This window comes from Oryza sativa, chromosome 11, assembly GCF_034140825.1.
Source record: "Oryza sativa Japonica Group chromosome 11, ASM3414082v1".
NCBI classification, from domain to species: domain Eukaryota; kingdom Viridiplantae; phylum Streptophyta; class Magnoliopsida; order Poales; family Poaceae; genus Oryza; species Oryza sativa.
The window spans coordinates 27,220,497-27,239,628 of NC_089045.1; the positions used below are offsets into that span (position 1 = coordinate 27,220,497).

At 37.6% G+C, this 19,132-nt stretch overlaps 1 protein-coding gene across 1 annotated transcript; it reads left to right on the top strand.

Moving 5' to 3' along the window:
• Positions 1-7,632: 7,632 nt before the first annotated feature.
• Positions 7,633-10,542, top strand: LOC4350994 (uncharacterized). The gene has a single exon (XM_015761563.3). The coding sequence runs from the start codon at positions 7,918-7,920 to the stop codon at positions 10,096-10,098; it is 2,181 nt and encodes a 726-aa protein (XP_015617049.1). The 5' UTR covers positions 7,633-7,917; the 3' UTR covers positions 10,099-10,542.
• Positions 10,543-19,132: the final 8,590 nt, after the last annotated feature.

Sequence of the window (19,132 nt, forward strand, 5' to 3'; positions counted from 1 at the left end):
TGTTTTTTCTTAGGGCAGGTACAATAGCAGGCTATAAACCAGCTGCAAACATATTTTAAGAAGATAAATGAGGAGAGAGAAGGGTAGCGGGCTACAGATTTGTAGCCAGCTGTAGCACGGACTCCAAGACGCAGTGTGTATGATAGGTGGGACTAGGTATTAATAGTGTAGTATATAACTATTGTATGAATGAACTATTAGATTGGCTATAGATGAATTGGAGCCGGTAGTGGGCTACACTATTAAACTTGCTGACGATTAAGAACTCATTTATTTTCACTATTTACTAAATATTATTTTATTTACTAGTCCTTTATATTGGAATGAGTCACTAGTCAAATGTTTTGGCAATTCCTCGTGGGCGGATGATGCAATAGAATTTTGAATCAGCTTTTTGATCTTTGGTTATCCTTCATGCTCAGCAAGTTTAATAGTATAGCCTACTACCGGCTCCAATTCATCTATAGCCAATCTAATAGCCAATTCATACAATAGTTACTTACTATACTATTAATATATGGTCCCACCTGTCATACACACATTGCGTCTTGGAGTCCGTGTTGCAGCTGGCTATAGATCTATAGCCTGTTGCTCTTCTCTCTTATTGTTTATCTTATTAAAATATATTTATAGCTGGCTAATAGCATGTTATTGTACCTGCTCTATGTGATTAGTCAAAATGGGATGGATGGAGTGTTATTATCTTTCCTCCTAGTGATGGAAGGAGCAACCTTGAATTAAATGCTCCAATAACAATCACTGTCCGGTTCGCTTTATTTAGGTTCACCCGGTTTTTCGAATATGGTGCTGCCATAAAGTTACGGTTGTTTAGCATAAGAGCAAGTTTAATAGTATACGCCAACTACTGGTTTCAATTTATCTATAGCTAATCTAATAGCTTATTTATAGAACTAGGAAGGTGGCCCGCGCGGATGCGCGGGCATTATATTATTGAAAGATAAGATTATTGTTTGTTCGTTATAAATTAAGGGCAAACTAATGTTTGGATAATGTTATTTTATAATAATTTAAGGGTTCTATTTTTCTTAAAGTATCTTAAAAAACCATTCACAAACTTTTGAATAGGAGATGGATTAAGTACTTATGACTTTTAAATCATGTTTTTTTTCTCAAGTAAATAAGAAACTATTGGAAGTTAATTATTATACAATCCATTTATAGAGCAAGATACTTAAAATTCTTATGATTAAATCATCTCATGAAGACGCATGATATAGTAAGAACGGGAGGAAAACGCATGCATGGAAAAAAAAGAAAGGGAAAAATGAAAAAAAGGGAGAGGAAGCATACGTACTCACGTACGTAGGTGCGTACCTATGCCAAGGCGGAGAGGTGGAACCTCGTAGTATTTCGTTTGTTCTAAGATCAATTTAATCTAATGGTTTATAATATTGGACACACCGATTTAAGTGAAAATCAAATAATAGATATTTTGCTTTTTTTCTTAGAATTTTTAATAGTTGCTTTAATTTATTAGAGCACCACGTGGCAGTTTGAGAGCATTTTAAGAAATTTTAAAGGACTTAACACATGTAATTAGAATATTAACTACATAATATATATATGCATGGGGCATATGGTATTATTTATTCCAGCTTCGTCCATGTTTATATACATGTAGAGAGAAATTAATTATGTGGCTAATTATGTGGCTAGCAAGCCATTAGATGTCTAATTAATAGCAATTAATTTTGACACCTATTTACAGTTATATAGTAGCTCTTACATATTTATCTTACGACTTTGATTATCCGTTGATCCCCAATTTACTGATCACTATGACTCGCATGAAAAAAACATGTACTACTTAGGATTTAGAATAGCTTATTTATATGATAGTTATTTGAGGGTACAAATGAATGAATTGACTTCTAAAAAGCTAAAATGTTGTTTAAAAAAGACATCATTTAGAAACTTGGAAAGCGTGCAAACGAAAACCCAAACTATGGAATTGGGAAAAAAAGAGGGTTAAACTCTCTTATAGTATGCTTGTCTTAGTAAAAGTTCTATTGATATTCGTTAATATTATGCCCATATTTATAACATAATGATTTCTTTCACCTGTACGAACAAATAGTACAAAATCCAAATATGACATAACACAATACATTATAATTATTCTATAATCAACTCTTAGTTTCAGGTTAAACAGAGCTAAGTGTTGGAAAAAATTCAACCCGCGGTGCTTAATTCTTCTCTCACGGCATCACACCTTTAATTTTCTTTACATGTTATTAATAAAATTAATCAACTCCATATATGACTTGATATGTGGCAAAGTGGTAGCGTAGCGGCGGTCGTAATCACCTTAGATGCCTTAGACACGACGCTTTGTCACGCGTGCAAAAGGCAAAAAGTGCAGACGTGCATTGTGTAGCGGGCCAAAAAAGAGAACTTCGAACGCTTTATTTATAAGAAAACAATAGATCCGATGATTTAAATAATGGGTCCACCGGTTCTAGTGTAAGTATAAATTAGTTATTATAGATTTTAAATTTTTAATTTAATGGGTACATAATATAATAGTGTAGACTTTATTTTGAAACAATGCATTATTGGAGAATAATAGTCCAATGTAATAAAAAATAAATCCAGTGATTTAAATAATGAGTCCATCAGCTTAAATGCACGTATAAATTAGTTAATATAGATCTTAAATTGTTTATTTGATAGGTACACAATATAATTGTGTAAACTTTATTTTTAAATAGTGCATTATTGGAAAATAATAGCACAAAGTAATGAGTACACCGGTTTAAGTGGAAATTATCTTACATTATTAATTTTATGGGTAACATATAATGGTCTAAATTTTATTTTTTAAAATTGTAGAGCTAATTTAGTTACATGCAAGTTGTACGATGGTAGATTCTCTATTTGTAAAATTATGATTATTTAAAAAATATATATCCATTATATAAATAGAAAAAAGAAGAAAAAAAAGGAAAAAATAAGCGAAAGAAGCGTACGTACACATACGTATGTATACAATATAATGTGTGAACTTTATTTTAAAATAGTGCATTATTTAAAAATAATAGTACAAAGTAATGAGTACACCGGTTTAAATGGAAATTATATTACATTATTAATTTAATGGGTAACATATAATGGTGTAAATTTTATTTTCAAAAATTGTAGAGATAATTTAGTTACCTCTAAGTTGTATGATGGTAGATTCTTTGTTTGTAAAATATAATTATTTAAAAAATATATATCTATTATATAAATAGAAAAAGAAAAAAAGGAAAAAAAGAATTGAAAGAAGAAGCGTACGCATGAATTATGATTATTTAAATATATATATATATATATATATATATATATATATATATATATATATATATATATATATATATATATATATATCTATTATATAAATGGAAAAAAGAAGAAAAAATAAAAAATAAAAGAGAAAGGAAAGAAGAAGCGTACGTACTTATATAAATGGAAAAAAGAAGAAAAAATGAAAAAAAAAGAGAAAGGAAAGAAGAAGCGTACGTTCATGGTACGTATATATGATATATCTAGGGAGGAGGAGGACTTTTAGTATATAACTAGGAAGGTGGCCCGCGCGGATGCGCGGGCATTATATTATTGAAAGATAAGATTATTGTTTGTTTGAAAATTTTGTCTCATAAATTAAGGGCAAACTAATGTTTGGATAATGTTATTTTATAATAATTTAAGGGTTCTATTTTTCTTAAAGTATGTTAAAAAAACCATTCACAAACTTTTGAGTAGGAGATGGATTAAATACTTATGACTTTTGAATCATGTTTTTTTTTTCTCGAGTAAATAAGAAACTATTGGAAGTTAATTATTATACAATCCATTTATAGAGCAAGATACTTAAAATTCTTATGATTAAATCATCACATGAAGATGAATGATATAGTAAGAACGGGAGGAAAGCGCATGCATGGAAAAAAAAGAAAGGCAAAAATGAAAAAAAGGGAGAGGAAGCATACGTACCCACGTACGTAGGTGCGTACCTATGCCCTGGGAGGAGAGGTGGAACCTCGTAGTATTTCGTTTGTTCTAAGATCAATTTAATCTAATGGTTTATAATATTGGACACACCGATTTAAGTGAAAATCAAATAATAGATATTTTTCTTTTTTTTCTTAGAATTTTTAATAGTTGCTTTAATTTATTAGAGCACCACGTGGCAGTTTGAGAGCATTTTAAGAAATTTTAAAGGACTTAACACATGTAATTAGAATATTGACCACATAATATATATATGCATGGGGCAAATGGTATTATTTATTCCAGCTTCGTCCATGTTTATATACATGTAGAGAGAAATTAATTATGTGGCTAGCAAGCCATTAGATGTCTAATTAATAGCAATTAATTTTGACACCTATTTACAGTTATTCATAGTATCTCTTACATATTTATCTTACGACTTTGATTATCTGTTGATCCCCAATTTACTGATCACCATGACTCGCATGAAAAAAACATGTACTACTTAGGATTTAGAATAGCTTATTTATATGATAGTTATTTGAGAGTACAAACAAATGAATTGACTTCTAAAAAGCTAAACTGTTGTTTAAAAAAGATACTATTTAGAAACTTGGAAAGCATGCAAACGAAAACCCAAACTATGGAATTGGGAAAAAAAGAGGGTTAAACTCTCTTATAGCATGCTTGTCTTAGTAAAAGTTCTATTGATATTCGTTAATATTATACCCACATTTATAACATAATGATTTCTTTCACCTGGACGAACAAATAGTACAAAATCCAAATATGACATAACACAATACATTATAATTATTCTATAATCAACTCTTAGTTTCAGGTTAAACAGAGCTAAGTGTTGGAAAAAATTCAACCCGCGGTGCTTAATTCTTCCCTCACGGCATCACACCTTTAATTTTCTTTACATGTTATCTATTATATACTAAAAGTATATGAAGCTTCCTTAAAACGCTCTCAAACCGCCACGTGGCGCTCTAATAAATTAGAGAAAATTCTAGAAAATCTGAAAAAAAAGAAAAACATCTATCCCTCGATTTTCACTTAAATCGGTGGGTCCAATATTATAAACCGTTAGATTAGATTTATCTCAAAACAACTCCTCTGTTCCATTCCATATATAGGTACGTTACTGCTTGCATGCGATCTGTTAAAGGGGGTGCATGCACGTACATAACCTTTTTTTCCAAGGTACGTGACTATTCTTTCTCTTTTTTTCCGGTATATAATTGAGATAATAATAATAATAGTACTAATAATAATAATACTACTAATAATAATAATTAGTGATAATAAATTTTGAATAAAAGTCACTTTACAAATATAGAATATACCAGCATACAAATCTTTACAAGTGAACATAAATAAATTAGCTCTACAATATTTGAAAATAAAGTTTACACCATTATATTATATTATGTACCCATTATTTTAGATTATTTTGTAACAAAAATATTTGTCCATCGATATTCACTTAAATCGGTCCTAAGTCGCTACATGCCACCCCTACAAATGCTCCTAAGCTACCATGTGGCGCTCTGATAAATAAATAATAGAAATTCTACAAAAGCAAAATATCTAACCCTTAAAATATTCACTTAAATTAGTGGGTCCGATATTATAAACCCTTGGATTAACGTACAACGGCCCCAGCTCTCCCATAAGTCCGTACATATGAAGTAAGTACGTACGCACGTGCGAAACCGCTCACCCTTATCACGTCCATATTTCTCTCCTTTCCTTTTATAATTTCTAAGGATAATTGAAATAACATTCATTATTAAAAACAAACAATTATAACTTTGCAAACCTAGACTGCATCATCATAAACGTATATAATGTTTGAAGAAAGTTTACTGCATTATATTCTTTACACATCTATCTATATATTATATACTGAAAATCCATTAAACAAAATAATTCAACACCAATTAATAAAATTAATCAACTCCATATATGACTTGATATGTGGCAAAGTGGTAGCGTAGCGGCGGTCGTAATCACCTTAGATGCCTTAGACACGACGCTTTGTCACGCGTGCAAATGGCAAAAAGTGCAGACGTGCATTGTGTAGCGGGCCAAAAAAGAGAACTTCGAACGCTTTATTTATAAGAAAACAATAGATCCGGTGATTTAAATAATAGGTCCACTGGTTCTAGTGTAAGTGTAAATTAGTTAATATAGATTTTAAATTTTTAATTTAATGGGTATATAATATAATAGTGTAGACTTTATTTTGAAACTATGCATTATTGGAGACTAATAGTCCAATGTAATAAAAAATAAATCCAGTGATTTAAATAATGAGTCCATCAGCTTAAATGCACGTATAAATTAGTTAATATAGATCTTAAATTGTTTATTTGATAGGTACACAATATAATTGTGTAAACTTTATTTTTAAATAATGCATTATTGGAAAATAATAGCACAAAGTAATGAGTACACCGGTTTAAGTGGAAATTATCTTACATTATAAATTTTATGGGTAACATATAATGGTCTAAATTTTATTCTTTAAAATTGTAGAGCTAATTTAGTTACATGCAAGTTGTACGATGGTAGATTCTCTATTTGTAAAATTATGATTATTTAAAAAATATATATCCAATATATAAATAGAAAAAAGAAGAAAAAAAGGGAAAAAATAAGCGAAAGAAGCGTACGTACACATACGTATACGTATGTATACAATATAATGTGTGAACTTTATTTTAAAATAGTGTATTATTTAAAAATAATAGTATAAAGTAATGAGTACACCGGTTTAAATGGAAATTATATTACATTATTAATTTAATGGTGTAAATTTTATTTTCAAAAATTGTAGAGCTAATTTAATTATCTATGAGTTGTATGATGGTAGATTCTCTGTTTGTAAAATTATGATTATTTAAAAAATATATATCCATTATATAAATGGAAAAAAGAAAAAAATAAGCGAAAGAAGCGTACGTATAACTGTGTAAACTTTATTTTAAAATAGTGTATTATTTAAACATAACAGTACAAAGTAACAAAGTAATGAGTACACCAGTTTAAATCAAAATTATCTTACATTATTATTAATTTAATGGGTAACAGATAATGGTGTAAATTTTATTTTCAAAAATTGTAGAGATAATTTAGTTACCTCTAAGTTGCATGATGGTAGATTCTTTGTTTGTAAAATATAATTATTTAAAAAATATATATCTATTATATAAATGGAAAAAGAAAAAAAGGAAAAAAAGAATTGAAAGAAGAAGCGTACGCATGAATTATGATTATTTAAAAAAATATATATATCTATTATATAAATGGAAAAAAGAAGAAAAAATGAAAAAAAAAAAGAGAAAGGAAAGAAGAAGCGTACGTTCATGGTCGTATATATCTAGGGAGGAGGAGAGGTGGGGCCCATAGTATTTGGTTTGGTTTATGTTAAGATCAATTTCATCTAACGGTGTATAATATTGGACCCACCAATTTAAGTGAAAATTAAGGGGTAGATGTTTTGCTTTTTTCTTAGAATTTCTAGGATTTTCTCTAATTTATTAGAGCGCCACGTGGCGACTTGAGAGCGTTTGTAGGAAGTTTAATGGACTTTTAGTATATAATAGATAGATAGATAGATAGATAGTTACATACTACACTATTAATATCTGGTCGCACATGTCATACACACAATGTGTCTTGCAGTTCGTGCTACAGTTGGCTGCAAATCTGTAACCCGCTGCTCTCCTCTCTTTTTATTTATCTTCTTAAAATATATTTGGAGCTGACTTATAGCCTGCTGTTATACATGCTCTAAGAGAAACTATAGATTATCCCCGATGATGGACAGAATCACAGGAGGTTCACTAGCAGCTTAGCTTGGGAGATTGAAGCCCACAAGGTGGATAGAGGATTTTTTTGGAGGCGGAGATGAACCTGAGGCGGCTATGGGAGGTGTGGGGGGAGTGGGAGATCCGCGTGCTCGTCCTGTCCAGCCTGTCCCTGCAGGTCTTCCTCCTCTTCACCGGCGGCCTGCGCAAGCGCAAAGCCGCTTGGTGGCTGCGCATGCCGCTCTGGCTCGCCTACCTCCTCGCCGACTACATCGCCATCTACGCGCTGGGCAACCTTTCCAAGAAGCAGAAGCTCTGCGACGGCTCATTCGATGGCGAGATGCACCTCCTCGTCTTCTGGGCCCCTTTCCTCATCCTTCATCTCGGGGGGCAGGACACCATCACCGCCTTCGCCGTGGAGGACAACGAGCTCTGGCTGCGTCACTTCCTGAGCCTGCTGTCGCAGGTCGCGTTAGCCGGGTACGTCTACTGGAAGTCGCGGCCCAGCATGCGGCTCATGTCCCCGGCGATAATCATGTTCGTCGCCGGCGTCACCAAGTACGGCGAGCGGACGCTGGCGCTCAGGGCGGCGAGCATGGACTGCCTTCGCAGCTCCATGGTCACGCAGCCGGATCCGGGCCCGAACTACGCCAAATTCGTGGAGGAGTGCCAGTCGAGGACGGAGTCCGGACTGGTCGCCAAGATCGTCATCGTGCAGGAGCGGCCTCCAGATGACGAGGACCATGTCGAAGTCAAGCGAGAGGAGTACGGCGACCTGGTGTACAGTGCGCACAGGTTCTTTCACACCTTCCGCCGCCTCTTCGTCGACCTCATCCTCAGCTTCCAGGACCGCATCGACAGCCTCGCCTTCTTCCGGAGGTTGGAGATGGAGCAGGCGTACAAGGTGGTGGAGATCGAGCTGGTGCTCATGTACGAGTGCCTCCACTCCAAGGCACTCGTGATTCATGGTCTTCTCGGCCGCAGCCTACGCTTGTTCAGCCTCGCCGCGCCGGTCGTGTCGCTCGTGCTCTTCACCCGCGCGTTGGGCGACATGCGAGAAGGCTACAACCAGGTTGACATCAACATCTCCTTCGTCCTCCTGGGAGGAGCCATCTTCTTGGAGACATACGCGATCCTACTGATCTTCATCTCCTCCTGGACCTACACCGACATGCGCGGCAGAGAAGCGCTCCGGCCCGTGGCGGCGGCGGTGTTTTGGCTGATCGCCCTATTCCAGCCGGAGAAGAGGCCTAGGTGGTCGAACAAGATATCTCAGTACAACCTGATCAGCTATTGTGTCAAGGACAAGTCCCGTCGGTACAAGAAACCCATGGAGTGGCTGGAGTGGAGGTGGAACTTCCGCGTGAAGACGATGTGGGACAGCTGGAGGTACAAGACGAGCATCGGCGTGTCGGAGCTGCTGAAGAGCCACATCTTCGAACAGCTCAAGAGCAAAGCAAGCAGCATCAGCAAGGACCCCAAGAGCTACCGGAAGGCTGGCGAGCACCGTGGCCAGTGGGCGCTCCAGCGCAAGGGCCTCTACCAGAAGCTGGGCTGGAGCGTCGACTGCGAGTTTGACGAGAGCATCCTCCTCTGGCACATCGCCACAGACCTCTGCTTCTACGCCAATCATCCGGCGGACAAAGATGATGACGGATGCTGCAGCTGCTCCTCGTCGTCCAAGTGTCTCCGTTGCCTCTGCAGCTCCAGCTCGGGCTATCCTGATGCCGAGGCTCGAGGGCGTGACTCGAATAAGCTGGCGACGATGAGCAGGGAGATATCAAACTACATGCTGTTCCTGCTTGTCATGCGCCCGTTCATGATGACGGCCAGCATCGGGCAGATCCGCTTCGGCGACACCTGCTCGGAGGCCAAGAACTTCTTCCGGCGAGACGACGAGGAGATCGGGGACGAGGAGCGGTGTGCCAAGAGGCTCACGAAGGTGGACACGTCGATTGCAGAGCCGCGGGACGTGAAGGGGGACAGGAGCAAGTCGGTGCTCTTCCAGGCGTGCAAACTCGTGAGACAGCTCAACGAGCTGGAGGGCATCACGGAGGAGAGGAGGTGGAGGCTCATTGCTGGCGTGTGGGTGGAGATGCTATGCTACGCGGCCGGCAAGTGCAGCGGCAATGCCCACGCGAGGCAGCTCAGCCAGGGAGGCGAGATGCTCACCGTGGTGTGGCTGCTCATGGCGCATTTCGGAATGGGAGACCAGTATAGGGTGGAGTCTGGCCACGCCAGGGCCAAGCTTATTGTTCATCATAATCATAGTACCATGTAGGCCTGTTTGGTCCATTTTCTCTGTTCAGCCATCCACCATGGCCAGCAGCCGCAGGATATGCTTTGAGATTCGAACGTACACGTAACTGCCCCGCTCGTATCACTTTCTGCTGGCGCCCCAGAATACATGCCGTGGGTCCCACCGAACTCTGTATAGGTTTTTTTTTTTTTTGAGAAGACTGTATAGGGTCTTGGTTTTTTGTTTCTTCCCCAATCCCCAACCCCCGGATCCACCGCCTCCGGCTAGCAGGTTGAGGTGGGGCGCATCGATCTGTCCGCGTGTTGGCGGACGCCAGCGAGCCGAGGAGAAACAATCTACTTTGTCCCGCCAGGAGCACCATTTGTTGGCGTAAGCACGACATTGCATTATATTTTCGCCCGTGTTGCCTGGAACATGTGTAATTCTCAGAAAAGAAAATACCAAGTTCGAGGAAATATTTAAACACGGCTAATTGCAACTTAATTCATGTGGAGCAACCAAGACAAAAGCGCCAAGTATATATCAGTGTCCACTAGGCTGTGTTCCTTGGTCAAGGTTTCCAATGATGCGTTCAATGAGTCGTGTTTATATGTATAAATCTAATGATGCATTCAATCTAGTTTATATCTGCAATGTCATGATTTATTTATGGAATAAATTAAATCATTATGTACTTATAATTTCAACAGGAAAAATGTAGGATTCTAATAGAAATGCAAGTGCAAAACAGATGATTGCAAAACAAATGAAAAACCCAGAAATGACCATCTGATTAAACCACCGGAAAACCAAGAATCAGATGAGATAAACTCAAAGGAAAGTTTCCAAGAAGCTGAAGCGCTTACTAAATTTTCTTCAAAATCTCTGTGGTTTTATTTAGAAAATAGGGTAGGAAAAATAATATCCCACCTTTCAAAGGGTAATATTGTATCCTAACTATCCATTCTTCACACTTCATTTAATCCTAGCCATTCATCTATTTTTCTTTCCTAATCCAATTGCCAAACACACCTTATAGGATTGTCTATTTTACAGGAATTTTAAAAGGTACGATAGGATTCAATCATTTGTTTTAAGGGGTTTCATAGAAATTTTTTTCTATAGGATTAGAATTCTTCAAATTTCTTATGTTTTTCCTTCATATCAAATGACCCTACTTGTTGAAGGGTTTCGTCTGTGTTGTAAGTTGTAATTAAATTCCATCGGGATTTCGTAGGTCCGTGCAAACAGAGTAAAAGGGGATAAAAGCTTTTCAGCAGCTTCGCCGCTGCAGCCGCTTTCCTCCGGCCGCATTCGCTTCTCTCTTTTCCGCCAGCCGCCACCAGAAAAGCTTCGTCCACGAGATCATGACGATCACTGTCTTCGTGGGCGGACGGGAGGGGCATCGGCTCGGTAACCGGCGTGACGGACGTGGTCAAATAACAGATCATATGCATATGTGGTTAATTACATTGATGCATGCAATTGGGATAATTAAATTAATGTAAAACACCTAAACATTCACGCATGCATGTTATGGGTTTAATTACCGAGAATGCTGCAAATCTCTATATACGATTTCAGGGTCCGATCCCGAGCCTCAGATAGGGCCACGTGGCATCAAGCGTTGCGCTCCATTCGAATTCTCGATGGAGAATGTGCCACGTATTCCCACCAATCCCAGGACCGTTAGATGGTACATCAACGGTGAAAAATCGTCTGGATGAGTTATTTACAAAACGTAAGATCTAATCATCTGGAAGATTGGAAGAGTCCGGAGTATTGGACATGAATCCAGAAAAAAAAAATCGCAAGAAAAATATAAATTCCTATCTCCTACTCACCGTGCCTCCGCCCTGCCTCTATCCACATCGCCAGCACCTGCATCGGCTGATGAGCAGGGGGTGATGGCGGCTCGATCTACACAGCCTGCTTTGCCTAGACATGCGTCGCCTTAGGGGGGAGGCGAGAAGCGGCGGTCGCGGCGGTGCAGGAGCTCCTGCGGCACGTCGGCGACGGCGACGACGATGGCGTTCTCAATCACGTCGTAGATTCTGCGTGGAGTCAGCGGCCCCTCAGAAAAGCTCGCGCCACCGTTCCAGCTGGTTGGCCAGAGTCGCCTCGGCCACGGCCACGCCCACCCGCTCCCCTCTGCCCCCAACTCCGATTTCTTGCGCTTGCGCCGCCGGAGGCCGCTCCCGTTGGGCACCGGACCCGCCACGCGCGCGCTCCTCCTGATGGCCGCCGTATTCTCCTCTCCGCTCGCATGGTGGTGGCCTCGTGGGAATCGAATGGATAATGGAGTAATACAGGGATTAGTTTGCCTCTTCTTCCTACGGTAGTAGTAGACGAATAGCAGCATACTCCCTCCGTCAAAAAAAAAAAAAAAAAAAACCCTGGTTTCCATGCCTAACGTTTGACCGTCTGTCTTATTTAAAAAAAATTAAAAAAAAAATTAAAAAGACAAGTCACACATAAAATATTAATCATGTTTTATCATCTAACAATAATAAAAATATGAATTATAAAAAAATTTCATATAAGATGAACAGTTAAAGTTGGACACGTAAATCCAGGGTTTGCCATTTTTTTATACGGAGGGAGTATGGTCTGCATTTTTTTAAGCCTATCCCTTCTCAAACGCTGCCTTCAGCATCTGGCTGGCAGGTGGCAGGTAGATACGCTTTAATCGATCGGTGCCGTGCGGTGCGCGACTTGTGGGGTAACCTATCAGTTTGACGCAGGTAAAAATAAAAAATAAAAAATAAAATAACGAATGCAGACTTTTATGTAGCGTTAGGAGTTCCCATAAAAAAATTTTATACCTTGTCATACCGAACATTTAGATACATGTATGAAGTATTGAACATAAAAAAACTAATTATGCAGTTTGCGTGTAAATTGCGATATGCATTTTTTAAGCCTAATTAGTCCATCATTTGACGATGTAGTGCTACAGTAAACATTTGCTAATAACAGATTAATTAGACTTAATAAATTTATCTCACAGTTTATAGGCGGAATCTATAATTTGTTTTATTATTAGTCTACATTTAATATTTTAAATATGTGTCTGTATATCCGATACGACGTACCAACCCTTTACAACCGAGATATAAACACCCCTTTAATTACCGCGGCGTGATAGGTTCACGAACACAAGAAGCGCAAAAATCTTGCCATCTTACGTGCATCATAGATAGATCGAAAACAAGCAATAAAGCACAATGTGGTGAACGAGTCATGTTGGATGGATTATTTTTATTTCTCTTTTTTACTAATTCCTCCGTTTCACAATATAAGACTTTTTATTATTGTCCACATATATATAGATGTTAATAATCTATACACATACATGTGTCTAGATTCATTAACATATAGATACATATGTTTTACATTGTGAAACGGAGGGAGTAATTTAACTGCTCGTTGTAAGGCTACATTAAAACGAGACAAATACATAAAATAAAAGTCAAATATGAGATATCCCTATATGACTAGATATGCGTTCGATAGTGTCAAAAGGCCAGAAAAAAAATCCCACGTTTTCTATGCACATGCTATCCGAACTGATAAACAATATGTTATTTTTATAAAATTCTGTTAAAAATTTACTCTAAAAAAATATTAATCCATTTTTAGTTCAAATAACTACTATCTCCATCCCATATTAGTTATCGCTTTGAGTTTTTATTCGTAATGTTTAATCATTCGTCTTATTTAAAAAAAATTTGGAATTACTATTTATTTTATTTGTGACTTGTTTTATTATAAAAATGCTTTAAATATAACTTATCCTTTTTTATATTTTTACTAATGTGAAGTGGGCCCTCAGGGTGTCTACGTAGTTAATTTTCTCATCAATGGTTTCTAAGGTAAAAAAAAATCAGAGAAATATTAATTAAGAAAATAAAAGGACTGAAATAGAAAGCTGAAATACAAAATCTACCATAGGTACAATAAGGCTACTGTTAATTACTGTGGCTTGTACAACCTTATTCTATATGTTCTATATCTAGAACAAGGACTAAAATAGAGAGCTGAAACATATGTTCTATATGTAGCTTATTCTACATGGAATTTTTTTTTATTTGGCCACTCGTAAAAGTTACTTCCGTTGGAACATACTAGCTACAAAGAGAGCACACCAACCAACATGTTTATTTTTTCCGAAGAGCCGGTTCATGCGTTCTTGAAGAATTATTAATTATATCAACGACTTGCACATAAATGTTTACATAATTGCTCTACTAAAACATTCAACATACTAGAATTAATATTTTCTACTTGTCCCATTATGTAGAAAAGTTCTCTTTTGAGATATTATTTTGAGACGGCTCTTGCCTACTCGAAGAATCGTTAATTATATCGAAGAGCACTGCATGTGAAACATTTACATAATTGGCCCATTAAAACGTTCATCAAGCTGGAGCTTTTTTTTTAGTTTCCATTTATATGTTTGTCGGGAAATAAACATTTTCAGAATTGTTTCCAAATAGAAGTATCACAAATACCAGCTATTATCGTTGCTTGGTTCATTTAGGATATAAGAAATTAAAATTCTTTCAAATAACTCTACAACATTTATAAATCCTAAATGAAAAATATAAATATTCATAGGTTATTGTTAAGTTGTTGCGCCAAAGGCGCGTCTATTTTCTAGTCGGACATCTATGGATGGGTACGCCTAATAGGCGATCGATAGCCATGGGGATGGGGTAGCAATCAGATTCGCTCCCCGCCTCCCCCCTCCCTCCACCTGGTTTCCTTTTTTTTTCACCGCATTATTTTTCTATTTTAGTAAATTTATACAACTAAAGTTTATACTTCTAAAGTTTACACATCTAAAGTTTAGAGACCAAAAGTTTATAAGTCAAAAGTTTATATATCCGATTCAAATTTGAATTTGAATTCAAATATTTTTTTATATATAGTATTTCTGTACATTTAAAGTTTATACACCTAAAGTTTATAGACCTAAAGTTTATAAGTCAAAAGTTTATATACCCGTTTCATATTTGAATTTGAATTCGAATTCAAATATCCGATTCAAATTTGAATTTGAATTGAAATATTTTTCATATGTAGTATTTCTATACATCTAAAGTTTATAGATCTAAAGTTTATAGACTTAAAGTTTATAGACTCGATTCAAATTTAAATTTGAATTCAAATATTTTCTATATATAGTATTTATATACATCTAAAGTTTATACACCTAAAGTTTATAGACCCAAAGTTTATAAGTCAAAAGCTGATTCAAATTTAAATTTGAATTTAAATTTTTTATATATAGTATTTCTATACATAAATTTTTCTAACTTTTGTTTTTCAAAAAAATTTGTGTGGTCTACTATAGTAGAAAGAGGAGAAGGAGAGGAGGAAGGGGGAGAAGAGGGAGGAGCGATCGCTGGGCGGGTGGGGGAGCGATCACCCGTCCATTAGCCTTTCCGTCTATGGATCGGACTGATGGATGTATGCGAGTAAGCAGCTAAATGTTTCTTCTCATTCCTTTCTTCTCTCTCTAAATATTTTTCTCCTAAATTACTTATCCGATCATACCATGTTGATGCGAAAAACACACACTGGGCTGGAAGATCTGCTCAGCTCCAGTGCAGGACCAAAAGTTGATGAGATACGGACATACCAGTAAGTTTGACCCTACAACTGACAAGATATATAAATAGTAGATCAATGAGCCGATAGGCTGATAAGCCGATAGATTAATTCCAACCGATGCCGATACCAACCGATAGCGATAGGGTTTTGAGCTATCGGCTATAATTCTGATGTAGATTCTGACGCTTGATGTAAATAATAATATAAAGACAATCGGCTGATGATAATGCAAGAAATCAACAATATAATCTGAAGGTTAAAGCATATATCGACTAGAGGTCCGATATCATAAAATCCACAGAATAGATTAAAGCGGTGAACGGCTAAATCCAACTTATATGCAATCCTTGTAAGCCGATGCAACGTCCAGATACTTTATCGGCTGAAACCCAGATGAAACCTTTATTGGCGGTCAAAAAACAGGCTAGGGATTATGGTTCTAAACATGACTTAGTAGATCAAACTTGACTTATGCAGCACTAAGTATAAAAAGAAACACAATATCTAGATAATCAAGCCGTTGACTGATTTTTAGGGTGGTAGATGCCTTATCTAATCTAATATAGTAAAACAATTTAGCCAATACCGGCAGTAACCCTAAAGCGAGAGACAACCGATAAAGCTAAATTAAGATACTAAGACTAGATTAAGACATATGATAAATAGCCAGACAAATATATCAACCAAACCAGAGCAATCCAAGAGGTCGAATGTACCGATGCAGCCTTGAACAACGCCGACGTAGACGATACAATTGCCTGGGCCAGTGGAACATTGGACTTACCCCTTCGTTAGAGATCGAAAACCCCCGCATTAGGTGCCAAGTCCCGCCGGACGATAAAATAAAGTAGAAAAGGTAAAAGGTGGCGATACGCTGAATTGTAATTGATCGTGGAGATAGTTTACAATAACCCCGGGTGTACATATTTATACTCATAGGGATATACTAGTCCTTGTAGGACAAGAAAGAAACTTTCCTAAAAATAAAAAGAAAACTAACAAACTATTCCTAATTAATAGATAACTTGCCATGCTGTATCCTCCTTGAACTTGGTCACTTCTAGATAAGCTTCCTTTAATAGATTAATTTCCTTAACCAAATATAGCAGAAATCCGACTATTGGCGATGTGATAATTCTCTTAGGGCTTACCAAATTTCAATCTTAACACACGGTTGTATTCGTTTTTTATTAAATCTTTACAATATTATGTTAAAAGAAAAACATGTGTTTCAAACCTTTAAAACTCAATGTTTCATACTGTTGATGCGAAAAACACACACTGGCCTGAAAGATCTACTTAACTTCTGTGCAGGTCCAAAATCTTGCTTTTAGATTTGTGAGCGTGCCAATTGATTTGATCCTACAATCAACAAGAAAGAAAGACAAGAAAACCGCGGTTAAATCCATAAACGATAGCCGATCGGCTAATTGCCGATGACATATCATTTATCATCAAGCCGATGTCATATTGGGATCGATTGACAGTCATGAATAAATAAGATTAGACTAAATCTACTCGATCGGCTATAGATATTAACGACATATAACCAGGGGCGGACGTGCCCATTAGGCGGCATGGGGCGGCCGGCCCAGCTACGGCCCGCGCCGCCCCACGCCCCCACCCCCCATACCACTACTTCGCCTTCTCGCTACCGCATCGTTGCGCCAACGCTTCGTCTCCGCGAGGACCGCGACTCCGCACGCCGTCTTGCACTCTCGCTCGTTACCGCCGTCCCGCACTGCCACACCGGCCACCGGTGCACGCGACGGTGACGCCTAGCCACCGCCCGGCGCCTAGCGACGACCAACGACTGGCCCGATGCCGCTTGCAGCCGGCGCCCAGCAACTCGCTTCTCCTCGTCTCCTCCTCGCCTCCAGCCTCCTCCTGCTCTGTGCCAACGCAACGCCGTCGCTGTCAGCCCGTCACCGTCGTCGCCTTACGTTTGGTCCGGCCGTCCCGCTCCCTGGCCTGGCCGGTAGTCCGCAGCACAGGCACAACAGCAGCTAGCAGGCTGCAGGCTAGCGCCTAGACGCCTGGCGCCAACGAGTCAGCGACCTCAGGGGTAAGCCGGTAGGGGCAGCAGTAGCAGTTGGACCATTTTAATCAAATCATCCTCTTCCTTGGACCATTTTATTGTAGTCAAGTAACAAGCAAATTTGTTTGTTCCTCTTGCAAATGATCTGTTCTTGCTGTCTAGATCAGTTAATCATCTGTTTAGGTTAATGGAAATAGTAGGTACTCCTAGTTAACACTGTTCTACTGTGAAAATGGAAAGCATGCGCAGTTACTTGCATATTATTTATTTGTCCTACTGCATTTTTTGGTGTATGATGAATTTATATATGATGCAAATATTATTTCTTTGTTATAAAATGGTTTTTTTGCCTCAAATATATTTTTATGCGATTACGGCATAAATACGGTCTTTATAAAGCGAACATTTTCGCCCCATCTTATTTTTAATCCTGCGTCCGCCATTGATATAACCCTTCCTTCGATGTATATTTAAACTAAGTGATTACGATAGATCGGTCGCCATGCCGAGACAGTATAAATCACTTAAATCGAAATATACATTAAAGCAGGGGTTATATAGACGATCAGACAGATCTAGCATGTATCGGTTAATACTCCGATACTACTTTAGACTAAGATATTAAAATAAGCAAAATATATTAAACAAGAAGCCTAATATACCTTAATGCGACAAGATCTTAATATAAATGACAGATCTAGCATATCAATTAAACATATAAAACATAAAGTAGCTAAATCAGGTAAGATCGGCTGAAAACCCGATGCTATCTCTCTCGATAATCATAAAACAAGCCAGATATCACAATTATGGATATTACTCAACAGATCGAACCCAACTGATGTAACATTAAGCATAAAGATAAATATAAAATCTAGGCAAGATGATGAAAACCTCTAAGAGATGATAGATACACGATATAATCTAGATTAATAACGAAACATAACTCTATCGACTACTTTCTAATAGTACAAACCAGCCGATGACAAGTTATATAGCGCAACTAATAGAGATTACAAAACGCATATGATAACTCGACGAATTATATAAACAAGATTAGAGTGTCATAAAGATGGAAGCACTAATCCTGAGAACGCAAGCCGTCATGATAAGTTTACCTCTAGTTGAAGATCGTAATCGATGCAGCTTAACCCGAAAAGCAAGAACTCGTCGAAATAGAACGAAAGTGAAAAGGGTGGTGATGCGCCGAAAGTTTTATTGAACTGTTGTTGTAAATTGCATGGGTTCGGGTGATATTTATACCCAAGATACATGATATGTCCTTGCCGGACACGACTCTTATCTCTAACAAACTCTAAGATACACATAAGGCTTTGCGGCTGACTCTTGCCTAAACATATCTCTAAGGAAACTATTCAAAATATCCTAACTAATAGATACAATTGACTATCTGAGAGC